Here is a 15423-nt window from a genome sequence, read left to right as displayed (position 1 = left end):
ACTCAGGTGCCCCGTAAAGATTTTATTTTTAAGTAATCTCCACACCCATCATGGGGCTTGAACTCACAGCCCTGAGATCTAGAGTTGCAGTTTCCACCAACCGAGCTAGCCAGCTGTCTCAAAGGATTTGCTCATTTTCAATTACATTGTTTGTGTTTTTGTCGTTGAGTTTATATATTCTGGATACGGTGCCCTTATCAGGTATATGCTTAGCAGAAATTTTAGCCATCTGTGGGTTGTCTTTTTACTCTCTTGATACATCTTTTGATGCACAGAAATTTTTAATTTTGATGAAGTCCAATTTATCTGCTTCCCCCCCCCCTTTTTGCTTGTGCTTTTGGGTCATTTAAGAAACCATTGCCAAATCCAAGGTTATGAAAATTTACTCTTGTTTTCTTCTAAGACTTTTATGGTGTTGGCTCTTATGTGTAGGTTTTTGAGTCAATTTTTGAGTCAATTTTTATATATGGAGTAAGGTAGGGGTCCAGTTTCATTCTTCTGCTGTGGATATCCAGTTGTCCCTGCACCATTTGTTAGAGAGACCATTCTTTCCTCATTAGATGGTCTTGGCCATATTAATTGACCATAATATTACATAAATGTATCAAATTAACATACTGTGTACCTTAAACAGATGCAGTGTTTTACGTCAAATTTATTCAATAAAAACCAGTTGATCGTCCATAGATGTTTGGTTTTATTTAGGGACTCGTAATTTAGTGCCACTGATTTATATGTCTATACTAATGCCAGTGTCACTCTGTCTTGATTACGTAAGTCTTTAGTAAGTTTCGATATCAGGAAGTGTGAGTCTTCTAACTTCTTTTCCAAGATTGTTTTGGGTATTGGGAACCCTTACAATTATATATGAATTTAACTATAAGGTTTTACATTTCTATAAAAAAGGCCATTGGGATTTTGATAGGGATTGTGTTGGCTCTATAGACCCGTTTGGGGAGTATTACCATTGTAGCTACATTAAGTCTTCCAATCCATGAACACCCGAGGTCTTTCTGTTTATTCAGGTCTTTAATTTCTTTTAGCAATTTTTTGTAGTTTTCAGTATACAAGTCTTTATCTCCTTGGTTAAATTTATTTCTAACTTTTTACTTCTTTTTGATGTTATTGTAAATGAAATTGTTTTCTTGATTTCGGTTTATGATTGTTCTTTACTAACATTGATTTTTATGCGCTGATCTTGTATTCTGCAACTTTACTGAATGTGTTCATGTTTTTGGTGTATCCTTTAGGATTTTCTATATACAAGATCATGTCATCTATGAATAGAGATAGTTTTACTTCTTCCTTTCTAATTTGGATTCCTTTTACTTCTTTTGCTCGCCTAATTGCTCTGACTAGAACTTCTGGTACAGTGTTGAAGAGAATTGGGGAAGGCGGGCTTTCTTGCCTTTTCCTAATCTCAGGGGGAAAGTTTTTAGTCTTTCCCCACGGAGTATGATGTTAGCTGAGTTTTTCATAAATGCCTTTAATACTGAGGAAGTTCTCTACTAGTCCTAGTTTCTTCAGTGTGTTTTTTTTTTCTCATGAAAGGAGTGTTGAATTTTGTGAAATGTTTTTTCTGCATCAATTGAGATGAACATGTGACATCCCCTCCCCCTTCATTCTATTAATATGGTATATTGTTAGATTTCTAATCGAATCTAATCGAATCCCTTGCATTACAGGGATACATTCCATTTGATCATGCTATATAATCCTTTCCAAATGCTGCTGGATTCTGTTTGGTAGTATTTTGTTTAGGGTTTTTGCATTCATATTCCCAAGGGATATTGTAATGTAGTTTTCTTCTGATGTCTTTTTTCTGGTTTTGTTATCAAGGTAATGTTGGCCCAATAGAATGAGTTAGGTAGTTTTCCCGTTTTGTCAATTTTTGGGAAGAATTTGAGAGGTTATTGGTGTTCATTTTTCTTTTAATGTTTGGTAAAGTTTGCTACTGAAGCCATCTGGTTTTGGGCTTTTCTTTTGTGAGGTTTTCGATTAGTGGTTCAATCTTTTTCCTTCTTTTTGTTTTTTAAAGGTTTTATTTATTTATTTGAGCACGTGCATGCGAGAGAGAGAGCGAGAGAGAGAGCAAGAGCACAAGCAGGGTGAGGGGCAGAGGGAGAAGCAGTCTCCCTGCTGAGCAGGGAGTCCGATGTGGAGCTCTGTCCTGGGACTCGAGCATCATGACCTGAGCCGAAAGCAGATGCTTAAGCGACTGGGCCACCCAGGTGCCCCTCAGTCTTTTTACTTCTTATAAATCTATTCAGATTTCCTATTTCTGCTTGAGCACTTTTAAAAGTTTGTGTGTTTCTGGAATTTGTTCATTTTATCTAATTGCTGCTAATGAATTGTTTAGATTTTTGTTCTTCTGTTACTGAGAGAGCAGTGTTAAAATTTCCAACCAAGATTGTGAATGTGTCTTTCTCTTTTTGGTTCTAACACTTTGTGTTTTTTATTTTTTGGGACTATGTTATTAGGTGCATACACATTTAGGATGCTTATGTCATGTGGTAAATTGGCCCTTTTATCACTATGAAATGTCTCTTTTTATCCCTAGTAAGGCTTCTTCTCTTCAAGTCTATTTTGTCAGATATTAGTATGGCTATACTTTTGTTAGTGTTTGCATGTGTATCTCTTTCTATCCTTCGTTTGTAAGATTTCTGTCCCCTTATATTTAAGAGGTTTGTCTTGTATGATACACTTTTTTAAAAAAAATCAAGTCTGATAATCTTTGCCTCTTAATCTTATCATTTAATGAATTACTAATATAATTAAACATACCAGGATAAATTTGTTTTCTCTGACTTATCAGTTCTATGTTCCTTTTTTTCTCCTTTCTTGCCTACTTTTGGATTATTTAAGCATTTTTTAGAATTCCCTTTTATCCTATTAGCCTGTTGTTCATTCTTTATGAATTCTTTTTGTTGTTTGCAGTGTACATCCTAACTTATTAATGTAGTTTTCCCAGTTTCTGGGCAATGAAATCACCTTAAAACACTTAAGCTCCATTTCTCCATTTATTGCCCTCTCCACTTATATATTATTGTTGTCATCTTTTTTTTTAAAGGTTTTATTTATTTATTTGACAGAGAGAGAGAGCAAGCATGACTAGGGGAGCAGCAGGCAGAGGGAGAAGGAGGCTCCCTGCTGAGTAGGGAGCCCGCTGGTTGTGGGACTTGATCTCAGGACCCTGGGAACATGACCTGAGCTGAAGGCAGGTGCTTAACGACTGAGCCACCCAGGGGCCCCCTTATTTTTATTCTTATTCTTCTGTAGACTCCATGCTCAGCGTGGACCCCAATACAACCTTGAGACCTTGAACTCACAAACCCTAAGATCAAGACCTGAACTGAGATCCAGAGTCAGACACTCAACCGGTTGAGCTACCCAGGTGCCCTTCCCCCGAAAACTCTCTTATTATTGTTTTATACAATCAATATTCATTTAGATTTGGCCACCCTTTTTGTTGCTCTTCATTCCTTTCTGCTTCTTCGTGCTTCCATCTGGGATACTTTTCCTTCTGCCAGAAGAAGTCCCGTTAGTATTTCCTTTCTTAATTTCAACATTTGTGTTGAAGTATGACTGGGGTGTTTCCCCAGGGCCCCTTGTCCTTGGTGGGCCTGAATTCCAATTTTCACTCTCCAGTCCTACTGACTGCTCAGTTGCTCAGCCTTTTGGCCACTGCTTGTGAATGGCAAATGCTTCAGGTAGGAAAGCTGCTCCTTATGGGGCTCACATCTTCCTGCTTCCTTTCTTGCGGGATCTTTACCCTTGAAGTCGTCACTGCTCTTATATTTCTCCAGTGCCTTCACACAGATGTTTTAATATTTTGACCAACACTTGTTTCTGTTAGGAAGATTCATTTGCAACAGGATAACCTGTCATTTCTGGGATTGAAAATCTTGCCTGGTTATTTTTTGATTTTGAACTGACTGGTGGCTGGAGAATGTTCCGTGTGTGGAACCCAGACATTATCACCTCATATCCCTCTATTATGAATGCACACATAAGTGGCTGTGTACGTATTTACATATATGTATGTGTAAAATATACACATAAACATATGAAACATACTCTATCAAGGCACATCTCTCTCTCTTTTTTTTTTAAAGATTTTGTTTATTTATTTGACAGAGACACAGTGAGCAAGAGAGGGAACACAAGCACGGGGAGTGGGAGAGGGAGAAGCAGGCTTCCCGCTGAGCAGGGAGCCCGAAGTGGGGCTCAATCCCAGAACGCTGGGATCATGACCTGAGCTGAAGGCAGACGCTTAGCGACTGAGCCACCCAGGTGCCCCAAGGCACATATATCTCTTTAACTTTTTGGAAAGGTGTAGAAAATTCTTGCTTGTCAGCTACTTATAAAGCCTTATATCCTTGTTTCCTGGATTTTTTGTGGTATGTGAATGTCCCACATGATGTTCATAGATTTTCTTTGTTAAAATGCTGACAAGGTCAATGAGTTTGGGAGGCTGTACATGGAATCCTTCCTTTGGAGACTCTGAACACACAAAAGCCTATTAAAGACTCCGAAACATGTAAATAAACTTTATTTGATTATGAAGTCTTTTCGTGGGGGAATACCTGTTCCCATCTGTAGGTAAGTCTTGGAAAACACTGTCTTATAGCCAACCTAAATCCACAAAATCCTACACCAATAAGTATCTGGTGTTCAAGGGTCTTCGTCTTCACGAAGGTGAAGTGCCACCCAGTGTGTCCTCCAACAGGCATATTGCAAGAAGAGTCTGAAAGTATGCACATCAGGTGTTGGGTCTGGAGGGCTGGAGCCCCTCTGCTATTCAGTGGTTTAAAAAAGGCAGAACTTGGGGTACAGTCATTTCCAGCCTTTTGTCTTTTTGTGCCTTCTGTAATGAGACCATCTGCTTGGGGTCCCTTGGTCCCAGCCCAGCCCAGCTCAGCACGGGGTACCCATGTGTATTGGTGGCAGTTGATTTTTGATTCTCTTAAGACCAACCTCTCCCTCACTTCACCTACCTCTTGGAGGTCTTGCCGCCCCTCTGTACAGGTGAGAGGGTGAGACAGTTGTGACGGAATACACAGAGCTTCTGCTCAGCAGCCAAGAGGCCTGGGTTCAAGTCCTGGTGCTGTGTGACCTTGGGAGAGTTAACCATGGAGTAGCGGGTGAGAGCATGGGCTTTGGTGTCAGACACACTCAGCCCTTCCACTTCCTTGCTGTGTAATCATGGGCACGTCACTTCACCTTCCTGCACCTCAGTTTCCTTACCTGTCAAATGGGGATAATAATAATACCCACCTCACTTTCTCCTTGTCATGAGAAGGAAATAAAATAATGCATGTCAAGTACAATACCTGAAACATACTAGGCACCTGGCAAATGTCATCTATTATGTTATTTAATCCAACCTGACTCCATCTGGGTTTGAGGAAAAACTCCCAACTTCTCATTGAGGATCACATAGAATCTTAAAAGTGAAAAAGGGTTTTGTAAACTCTGGGACACAAAGGGAACTCTAGGCAGTATTTTTCATTACTACCCTTGATGCTGCTTCATCCCTTCTGGCTGGGCAGGGCAGGGTGTGGGGATCTTACCAGCCTCCATCCCTACTCTCAGGCAGAACCATTTCTCCATTACAGAACATTGGCAAAAAGATGTCCTGCCAGCAATTCATTGCCAACTTGGACCAGCTGAATGATGGCCAAGACTTTGCCAAAGACCTGCTGAAGGTAATACCTGCTACGGGTTCCCATGCCCCCATCTGTACCTGGAGTGGGTGGGGATGAGAGAGGTCTCTACTCCACTAAATCCTGATGGTATAGATAAAAAAAAAAAAATCTCTACACCAGGGGCACCTGGGTGTCTGACTCTTGATTTTGGCTCAGGTTGTGATCTCAGGGTCGTGAGATAGAGCCCTGCTTTGGGCTCCACGCTTAGCAGGGATTTTCTCATTCCCTTTCCCTCTGCCCCTCCCCTCCTCAAATAAATAAATAAATCTTAAAAAAAAACGTAATCTCTACACCCAACATGGGGCTCGGACTCATGACCCCAAGATCCAGAGTCTCATGCTCTACTGACTGGGCTGGCCAGGCCCTCCGACAGTCTACATTTTTAATACTGGGGTCAGGGCCCCCATGACTTTGGCATAGAGTTAGTGACCATCCAGTTCAACATTTGACTGTTACATGGTCCCTGAGTTAGGCAGAGAGGTAAGCTTTCTGAGATTTGTTTTTAGCACTCCATTCTCTTCATTGCCGTCACGGTAACCCTCAAAGCTACAACAGTTGTCATAGCTGCCACTGCCATCACCGGTACCTTTATCTCCCCCACCGCCATCACCGCAACTGTCATTGTCATCACCACAGGGAAAAACCCACCCATTTCTCCAATATCACCAGGAATGAAGGCATTCTAGTTTTCTCCTGAGGCTGAAGCCCACGGTGGAACTCTGGCCTTTCAAGCCTGGTCAGTTTTCTGCCTTGGAGGAAGAGGAGCATGTTTTGGGGGAGTAAATGAGGAGTTCAGTTTTATTTTTTATTTTTTATTTTTTAATGATTTATTTATTTGAGGGGTGCCAGGGTGGCTCAGTCGGTTAAGCGTCTGCCTTTGGCTCAGGTCCTGGGTTCGAGCCCTGCATCGGGTTCTCTGCTCAGTGGAGAGCCTGCTTCTCCCTCTCCCTCTGCCTGCTGCTCCCCCTGCTTGTGTTCTCTCTCTCCCTCTTTCTCTCTCCCTCTTTTTAATAAAAGATTTATTTATTTGAGAGAGAGAGAGAGAGAGAGAGAGCGAGAGTGAGCAGGGGGAGGGGCAGAGAGAGAGAGAGAGAATCTTAAGCAGGCTCCACACGCAGAGCCTGATGCAGGGATCCGTCTTACTACCCCGAGATCATGACCTGAGCTGAAATCAAGAGTTGGATGCTTGGGTGTTATACGCAAGTAATGAATCATGGAACTTTACATCAAAAACTAGGGATGTACTGTATGGTGACTAATAATAATAATAATAATAATAATAATAATAATAATAATAAAAGAGTTGGATGCTTAACCGACTGAGCCACCCAGGTGTCCTGATGAGTTCAGTTTTAGATAGTGGGTTTGAAGGTTATGCTGATACCAGGTATGTAGTTGGCTAGTGAGTGTGGAGGCCAAAAAATAGAACATTGTCTCCATCACTCTTCTTAACATAATTTTCTTTTTTTTTTTTTTTTTCTTTTACCACCAAGAAGGGCTTGTTAATAATGTATTTATAAGTGAGATTAAATAATCCCAGTCACAACACCCACCTATCCATTTCTCCCCATCTACCCATTTACCCAGCCTCCCGTGCCCCCATCCTTTTATTGATTCACCTACCCAGAAACTCATTCGCCTGCCCCTACCCCCACCCATTCACCCATCATCCACACATACACCTCTTACACCCTTGCACACTCACCCACCCACTTATTTCCCCACCCAGCCACCTACCCACCAACCTATCTACCCAACTCTTCCTCAAATCTATACACCCATTCATCTAAACAATCATCTACCCACCCATCCCTCATTCATTCACCCAACCAACAAACAGCTATGAGTCAAATACCCATTTTGCCCCACTGGCTGAAAAGATGCTTCCTCATTGCATCCACATTACTAAAGGTAGATGGAAATTTCTTTGACTCTTGATCTGAACTCCTCTCTTTCTCTTTTCCCCTGTCCCAGACCCTTTACAACTCCATCAAGAATGAAAAGCTGGAATGGGCCATGTGAGTAGTGCCCATGAGCATGGGTATGGGGAAAATGAATCACTGGGAAGGGAAAGGGGGAGTGTCTGACGGTGCAGGGAAGTCACTCCTGCCACTCTCCATGGTGCTGATTTCTCCCAAACCACAGCTCCGGTGACCCCAGTCCAGCTGGCCAGAGCCAGGTGTTGAGCTCCCCTTTGGGTACATTTTCTGTGTTGATAAAAAGTGTACAATGTTAAACGGGTATGGAATTGATTAAACTGTGACTTTAGTTTCATAATCTCCACAACTTATTTTCTGTACTGTGCTATTGCCACTATTCCCAATGATGATAGCTCTTCCCCTTTTGGGAGGTAGGCACACAGGAGGCAAGAATCCCCCTATAAGACCAAGAATATGACCATGTTGAGGTAGTGACTGCTCTTGGCAGTGGAGAGAGGTTACTTCCCCCTAACTTCTTCCCCTGCAAAGGCAGTGAGACCTGGAGGTGCCCAGCCATTTGGAAAGAGGTGTGGAGACCTTGCGGGGTGGGGAGATTAAGAAGCTCCAGGGGAAATTGGCTCCCTCACCCTCCTGTGCTCCCCAGGGCAGCTTTGGTCTTTGGGTCCATGTAGAGATCATAGGTAAGGATTGTTAGGAACCCCAACAGTCTGGGAAGAGCTGGCATTCTTCTCCCAGGGCTCCACTGGGAAGCCTAGACTTTAGGGCCCTCATCTACTGGCCCAGTGTGTCTGTGGGGCTTGGGCAGCTGCTTCAGTCTGGCCATGGGTCACTGTTCCCTGAAGCTGGGATTTCAGGGTTGGAGAGAGGAGAAGAAAGACCAGGAATAAAACTAGTAAGGTCTCCAACTTTGTGGTCAGTGGTGAGGATTAGAGCTTGGAGGACAAAAACCACAGCTCAGAGGACAGGGGTCAGAACTGAAGACTGAGGGCCAGCGTCAAAGGTCTGGATCTGTGATCTGGAACTGGAACCTCCTCATCTCTGTTCTTCACCTCTGACTGCTTCCCTGAGAGGGGTTGGAGGGGAGAGAACATGTCCATGTGGGGCTAAGGCTTCCATGGAGGTGGTGCTCAGGTCTAGCATTTTCCTAGTGATGAGGACGAGCTGAGGAAATCACTGTCTGAGCTGGTGGATGACAAGTTTGGGACAGGCACCAAGAAAGTGACACGGATCCTGGATGGTGGCAACCCCTTCCTGGATGTCCCGCAGGCTCTCAGCGCTACCACCTACAAGCATGGTGTGCTGACTCGGAAGACTCACGCCGACATGGATGGCAAGAGGAGTGGGTGTCAGGCAGGGAAGGGGCATGGGGAGTTCGGGGATGCTAGTTCGGGGGAGAGGGTCTGGCTCCCATGGTCACTCCTCTGGGGTTGCACATCCCAGTAGACATGTAGGGGCATGCAGGGGAGGCGATATTGGGGTGGGTGGTGGTGGCCACACTACCCATACCCCCATCCCTAGCACCCCGTGGGAGGCGTGGCTGGAAGAAATTCTACGCGGTGCTCAAAGGGACCATCCTGTATCTGCAGAAGGTGAGAGTCCTCATCCAGGAAGAGCCGGTGCGGTCCTCCAACTGGCCTCTGTCTTGTGGCGCCCAGAGGGTCCCTGGCAGGACCTGGGGCTTAGGCAGATGCTGGGTCCTTCCACTTGGGCTTACAGAGCTTTGGGTTCTCAGGGAGGGGTCTTGCAAATGTCCAGGGGCTCAGAAGATATGCAGTGGAAACTCTTTCTGGGCCTTGGGACAAACCAGGGTGTGAAGAGGAGTGGCTGGTGTGCTCTGTTGGGGTGGGCATGGCATCACAGTGGCAAGAGCTGAAGAATGGAGGGAGCAGAGGGACAGGAGGGACAGCAAGAGGGAGGGATGGTGAGGGTCGAGGAAGTGTGGGTTAGCGAGCCAGCGTCTGGTGATGACAGAGGCTTGTGTGCCCCTGCTCCACCTGTCCAGGATGAGTACAGGCCCGACAAAGCTCTGTCTGAGGGCGACTTGAAGAATGCCATTCGCGTGCACCATGCTCTGGCCACCAGGGCCTCCGACTACAGCAAGAAGTCCAATGTGCTCAAGCTGAAGACGGCTGACTGGAGGGTCTTCCTCTTCCAGGCACCGTAAGTAGGAGTGGGAGCTCCCTCCATCCCACCCTGGGCCCAGGGCCCGCAGTATCGAGCCTGGACTGCCCCCTGCTCCTCGTCTGCCTCAGGGGGGTGCTGTCGGCTTGCCCAGCACAGTCAGCCGTATGAGTGAGTGTATCTGCCTGGCACAGACCGACCGCGGGGGTCCCCTGAAGTACAGGTCCTCCAGTGTGGTCCTCTCAGCATCTCCTGGAAACGTGTTAGAAATGCAGTTTCTCTGGCCCCACGATAGACCTACCGAACCCGAAACTCTGGGGCTGGGCCAGCAGTTGTATTCTAACGCGTCCTCCAGGTGATTCTGTTGTGCGCCGAAGTCCCCGAATCCAGGGCAGATGGAGCCTTGATGAGTCATCCTTGACTGTAAATCGGGGTGGGGAAACGGATGGGAAAGACTCGTCTTACAGTTTCCCTGGAGGGCCTTCTGTCCACTCCTCTACACCCTATCCTGTGACTTGAGACTGGAGTTTCATGTGTCAAATGAGCTTAAAAGGAGGAAGGCTGGTAGGTGACCTCTCAGGATGGGAGTGTGCATTGTGGGCGAGGTAGTGGGGCATGGACAGGAGGCCTGAGTGGGGATACTGCTTGCCTGTTACCTCTAGGATCCAGAGATCCAGGCATCAGCCTGGGCCCACTGGCTCTAGGGCCTGTTACTCCATGGCTATTAACTCTGGACCTGGACAGCTTTATTTTCATGTGAAATTCCAGGTCTTGCCTAGAAGCTGGGACAGATGCGAGCTCCCTACACAGACTTGACCAGGCCCATCCAGCCCCCTTCCTGCCATCCTCCCTCATTCCTTTGTGAAGGGAGGGGCACCCTCCTGTGCCAGGCTAGTGGTGGGTCCTGGGTCTCCGGTGGGGGCCAGGGAGTCCTATTGTGAGGAGCTGGTGCCCTCTCCCCTCCCCTCCTGTCCCTAGGAGCAAGGAGGAAATGCTGTCCTGGATCCTTAGGATCAACCTGGTGGCCGCCATCTTCTCAGCGCCATCCTTCCCCGCTGCTGTCAGCTCCATGAAGAAGTTCTGTCGGCCCCTGCTGCCCTCCTGCACCACTCGCCTCTGCCAGGTATGAGCTCCTGGGACCCCAGTGCCGCCTCCTCAGGCTGCGTCCAGCCAGGCACCCCCAACCCCGTTCAACAGTCTCTACTTCAGCTCCTATGTGGTGCCCAGTCTTGGGCTAAGAGACAAGGTGAAGAGACAGAGCTTCTCCATCCCCATGGCACCCCATCGCCATTTGCAGATGGGCCACACACCACACAGAGGCCTGCTTCTTCTCTGCCAATGGTGTGCTATCCTGTGGATGTCATTGTGGGTCTGTGGGTATGGTGCGTGTCTGAGCACGAATGCAAGAGAATGCGTGTGTCACAGGAAGCCAGGGAAGGGCGAGACTTGGCTGGCCCTTCAGTGCTCTTTTGCTGTCCTTACGTACCCTTAAGTATTTTATTTCTAATCCTAAAAAAACTCTTTGTCATCAAAACTTGAGTTTTTCAGGGTTTTTTTGGAGAGGAGAGGATAAATGGGGGACCACCACTTGGGAGGTGGAGTGCAGGGGGAGCTCCGTACTTCCTGTGTTTGGCAGGGCCCCTTTCATCCTGGGCCCCTGTCCTGGGTCTCTCCACTGAGCTCCTAGGCTGCAGCTTCTGCCCAGAGCCCCTGTGCGTGTACGCACACCCCATGCACGCATATACCTTACAGGCACACCCGTGTGCGTGCCTGCACACACACATGCTGTGCACCCACACCCTCACTGCTCACATGCGTCACGCACACGCACACACATGCAGCTCATTGCCTGCACGGCACCGAGTGGTCTGGCTCTACTTCGGTGGGTGGGACGTACGTGCGCGCTTGTCTGTGAGTGACAGTGTCTCTGACTGTCCGGGTAAGATCCCGAGTCTGTGACCATCCTACGTGCCTGGGCAAGAATCCGAGACAATCCACAGCGAATATCATTCTCAATGGTGAGAAACTGAGGGCTTTTCGCCTAAGGTCAGGAACACGGCAGGGATGTCCACTCTCACCACTGCTGTTCCACATAGTACTAGAAGTCCTAGCCTCAGCAATCGGACAACAAAAAGAAATAAAGTCATCCAAATCGGCAAAGAAGAAGTCAAACTCTCACTCTTTGTAGATGATATGATACTTTATGTGGAAAACCCAAAGACCCCCCCCCCCAAACTGCTAGAACTCATACAGGAATTCAGCAAAGGGGCAGGATATCAAGTCTATGCACAGAAATCAGATGCATTTCTATGGACCAACAATGAGACAAGAAAGAGAAATTAAGGAGTTGATCCCACTTACAACTGCACCCAAAACCATGAGATATCTAGGAATAAACCTAATGGAAGAGGCAAAGAACCTGTACCCAGAAAACTATAGAACACTCCTGAAAGAAACTGAGGAAGACACAAAGAAATGGAAAAATGTTCCATGCTCATGGATTGAAAGAACAAATATTGTGAAAACGTCTTTGTTACCGAGAGCAATCTACACATTTAATGCAATCTCTATCAAAATACCATCAACTTTTTTCACAGAAATGGAACAAATAATCCTAAAATTTGTATGGAAGCAGAAAAGACCTCGAATAGCTAGAGGAATGTTGAAAAAGGCAAAGCTGGTGGCATCACAATGCCGGACTTCAAGCTCTATTACAAAGCTGTAATCATCCAGACAATATGGTACTGGCACAAAAACAGACACATAGATCCATGGAACAGAACAGAAACTCCAGAAATGGACCTATGACTCTATGGTCAACAAATCTTCGACAAAGCAGGAAAGAATGTCCAATGGGAAAACGACAGTCTCTTCAACAAGTGCTGTTGGGAAAATTGGACAGCCACATGCAGAAGAATGAAACTGGACCATTTCCTTACACCACACACAAAAGTAGACTCAAAGTGGATGAAAGACCTAAATGTGATACAGGAATCCATCAAAATCCTTGAGGAAAACACAGGCAGCAACCTCTTCGACCTCAGCCGCAGCAACTTCTCCCTAGACACATCGCCAAAGGCAAGGGAAGCAAGGGCAAAAATGAACTATTGGGACTTTATCAAGATAAAAAGCTTTTGCACAGCAAAGGAAACGGTCAACAAAACCAAACGACAACCAACAGAATGGGAGAAGATATTTGCAAATGATATATCAGATAAGGGGCTAGTATCCAAAATCTATGAAGAACTTATCAAACTCAACACTCAAAGAACGAATAATCCAATCAAGAAATGGGCAGAAAATATGAACAGACATTTCTGCAGAGAAGATGTACAAATGGGCAACAGACACATGAAAAAGTGCTCAACGTCAGTCGGCATCAGGGAAATTCAAATCAAAACCCCAATGAGATACCACCTCATATGGGTCAGAATGGCTAAAATTAACAAGTCAGGAAACACAGGGATTGGTGAGGATGTGGAGAAAGGGGAACCCTCCTACACTGTTGGTGGGAATGCAAGCTGGTGCAGCCACTCTCGAAAACAGTTCCTCAAAAAGTTGAAAATAGAGCTACCCTATGACCCAGCAATTGTACTACAGGGTATTTACCCCAAAAATACAAATGTAGTGATCCGAAGGGGCACCTGCAAAGTCCACAATAGCCAAACTATGGAAAGAGCCCCGATGTCCACTGACAGATGAATGGATTAAGAAGATGTGGTGTATATATACAATGGAATATTACGCAGCCATCAAAAAATGAAATCTTGCCATTTGCAATGAAGTGGATGGAACTAGAGGGTATTATGCTAAGCGAAATAAGTCAATTAGAGAAAGAGAATTATCATATGATCTCACTGATATGTGGAATTTGAGAAACAAGGAAGAGGATCATAGGGGAAGAGAGGAAAGAATGAGACAAGATGAAACCAGAGAGGGAGACAAACCATAAGAGACTCTTAATCTCAGGAAACAATCTGAGGGTTACTGCAGTGGGGGTGTGTGTGTGGGAGGGATGGGGTGGCTGGGTGATGGACACTGGGGAGGGTATGTGTTGTGAACGCTGTGAATTGTGTAAGACTGATGAATCACAGACCTGTACCCCTGAGACAAATAATCCATTAGATGTTAATGAAAAATAAAAAGAATCCGAGAGAATGTGTGCATTGTATGGAGCCAGGGGTAGCCGAGGCCAGACTGTCCCTTGGTCCATTGTGTGTGTGTGTATGTGTGAGTCCACCTGAGCCGGTGGGGGGGCGTTTCCGGTGGGATTGTGAGTCTGTGTCAGGGAATGTCTGTGTGTATTTTAGTGTGAGGGGGTCTCATCTCCTGAGCCTGCCGTGGATTTATCTCAGAGGGCTGATGCCAGTGAAAGCAAGGCAGGGAGGAGGAGGGTGGAGGGGCACTCCCTCAGGTCTCCCACATACTTGAGGACCCCGGCCAGGCCTCAGTTTCCCTTGCTGAAGCAGATCCAGCACGACAGGTTTAGACCCACGCCTATGACGTCTTGAAAGCGGGGCCTCCCAGCCCAGCACTTGTCTTTGCAGGAGGAGCAGCTGCGTTCTCATGAGAATAAGTTGAGGCAGGTGACCGCGGAGCTGGCTGAGCACAGGTGTCACCCCATCGAGAAGGGCGTCAAGTCCAAGGAGGCTGAGGAGAACCGGCTGAAGGAGCATTATCTCACTTTCGAGGTGGGTTCTCCTCGGGGCTGATTGCGAAGGACAGGGCTGGGGCAGAAGGAGGAAGCCAGCTCTTCTCCTTCCTGTCACCAACTTCGTTCTGCAGCCAGGGGCTCCTAGTTTGGGGTTCTCCATTTTGGGGGCTCCCCTGAGGCAGCCATGAGCCATGCGTGGCCTCCTGTGGGCCAGTCTCTGCACAGTCCGGCTGCCAATTGCTGAACAGTCGTGTCCTCGCTTGCGTCTCTCAAAGAGCACCAGGTGGGCCGCACCCTTCTCCAAGCCCCTCCTCACCTCCACTCCCCCCAGGACCAGCTTCTCGGGGAGCTGTTACACCCAAACCATAGACAGCTCAAGCCCACCTGCGTGACCTACCCCGCTTTCGTCTCCTATTCCTCTTCCACAGATGTTTATCAAGCACAGCGCCTGAGTTCTCCCTTCTCTCCATCTTGTCTCTCCCTGCCCCCCCCCATTTTGCCTCATGACGCTCTGTGAGTGGGGCTGACAGAGCATCGCCTTCATTGGGTGAAGGAGAGGGGGGCGGCTTTGGGGAGGCAGGCAGGAACCACTGTCCCTTTGGGACAGGCCTTTGCATTGACCTGCTGGCGCGGGTGGACACTGTGGAGGCTGAGACGGAGCCTTTGGGGCAGGAAAGGCAGGAAGTCGCTGATCTCAGCGTCTGGATTTTTACATTGATTTTCTACTGAGGTGCGAGAAAGAGAGGAGAGTTCCCAGGAGAGATCCTGACCTTCTGAAAAACAAAGCTGTACAGCTTTCAAAGTCTTCTCAGACCCACTCTCTCTGCAATGTAAAAAAAAAAAAAGGGGTGGCAAAAGCTACAGTGGGCTGATCTCCTGCCAGTTGTCAGGCATGATGGCCTTCACTCCCTTGTACTCATTGATTTAATCCTCTTGTCAACTCTATGGAAATGGGTTCTGTTATTATCCCCATTTTACAGATGGAAAAATTGAGGCTTGG

The 15423-nt window shown here is 46.7% G+C and overlaps 1 protein-coding gene across 1 annotated transcript in view; it reads left to right on the top strand.

Annotated features, from left to right (window-relative positions):
* Positions 1–15423, top strand: part of PSD2 (pleckstrin and Sec7 domain containing 2) — a 36964-nt gene that overhangs the window by 17970 nt on the left and 3571 nt on the right. Inside the window, exons 7-13 of the mRNA XM_040622359.1 lie at positions 5619–5708; positions 7683–7726; positions 8797–8987; positions 9167–9237; positions 9651–9808; positions 10748–10892; positions 14317–14460. Of these exons, the coding sequence (XP_040478293.1) occupies positions 5619–5708; positions 7683–7726; positions 8797–8987; positions 9167–9237; positions 9651–9808; positions 10748–10892; positions 14317–14460 (843 nt within the window). The remainder of the gene's footprint in view (positions 1–5618; positions 5709–7682; positions 7727–8796; positions 8988–9166; positions 9238–9650; positions 9809–10747; positions 10893–14316; positions 14461–15423) is intronic.

Source organism: Ursus maritimus, unplaced genomic scaffold (genome assembly GCF_017311325.1).
Source record: "Ursus maritimus isolate PB19 unplaced genomic scaffold, ASM1731132v1 scaffold_5, whole genome shotgun sequence".
NCBI lineage: Eukaryota > Metazoa > Chordata > Mammalia > Carnivora > Ursidae > Ursus > Ursus maritimus.
The sequence above is the reverse complement of the archived record's forward strand: the minus strand, read 5'-3'. Positions and strand labels throughout refer to the sequence as shown.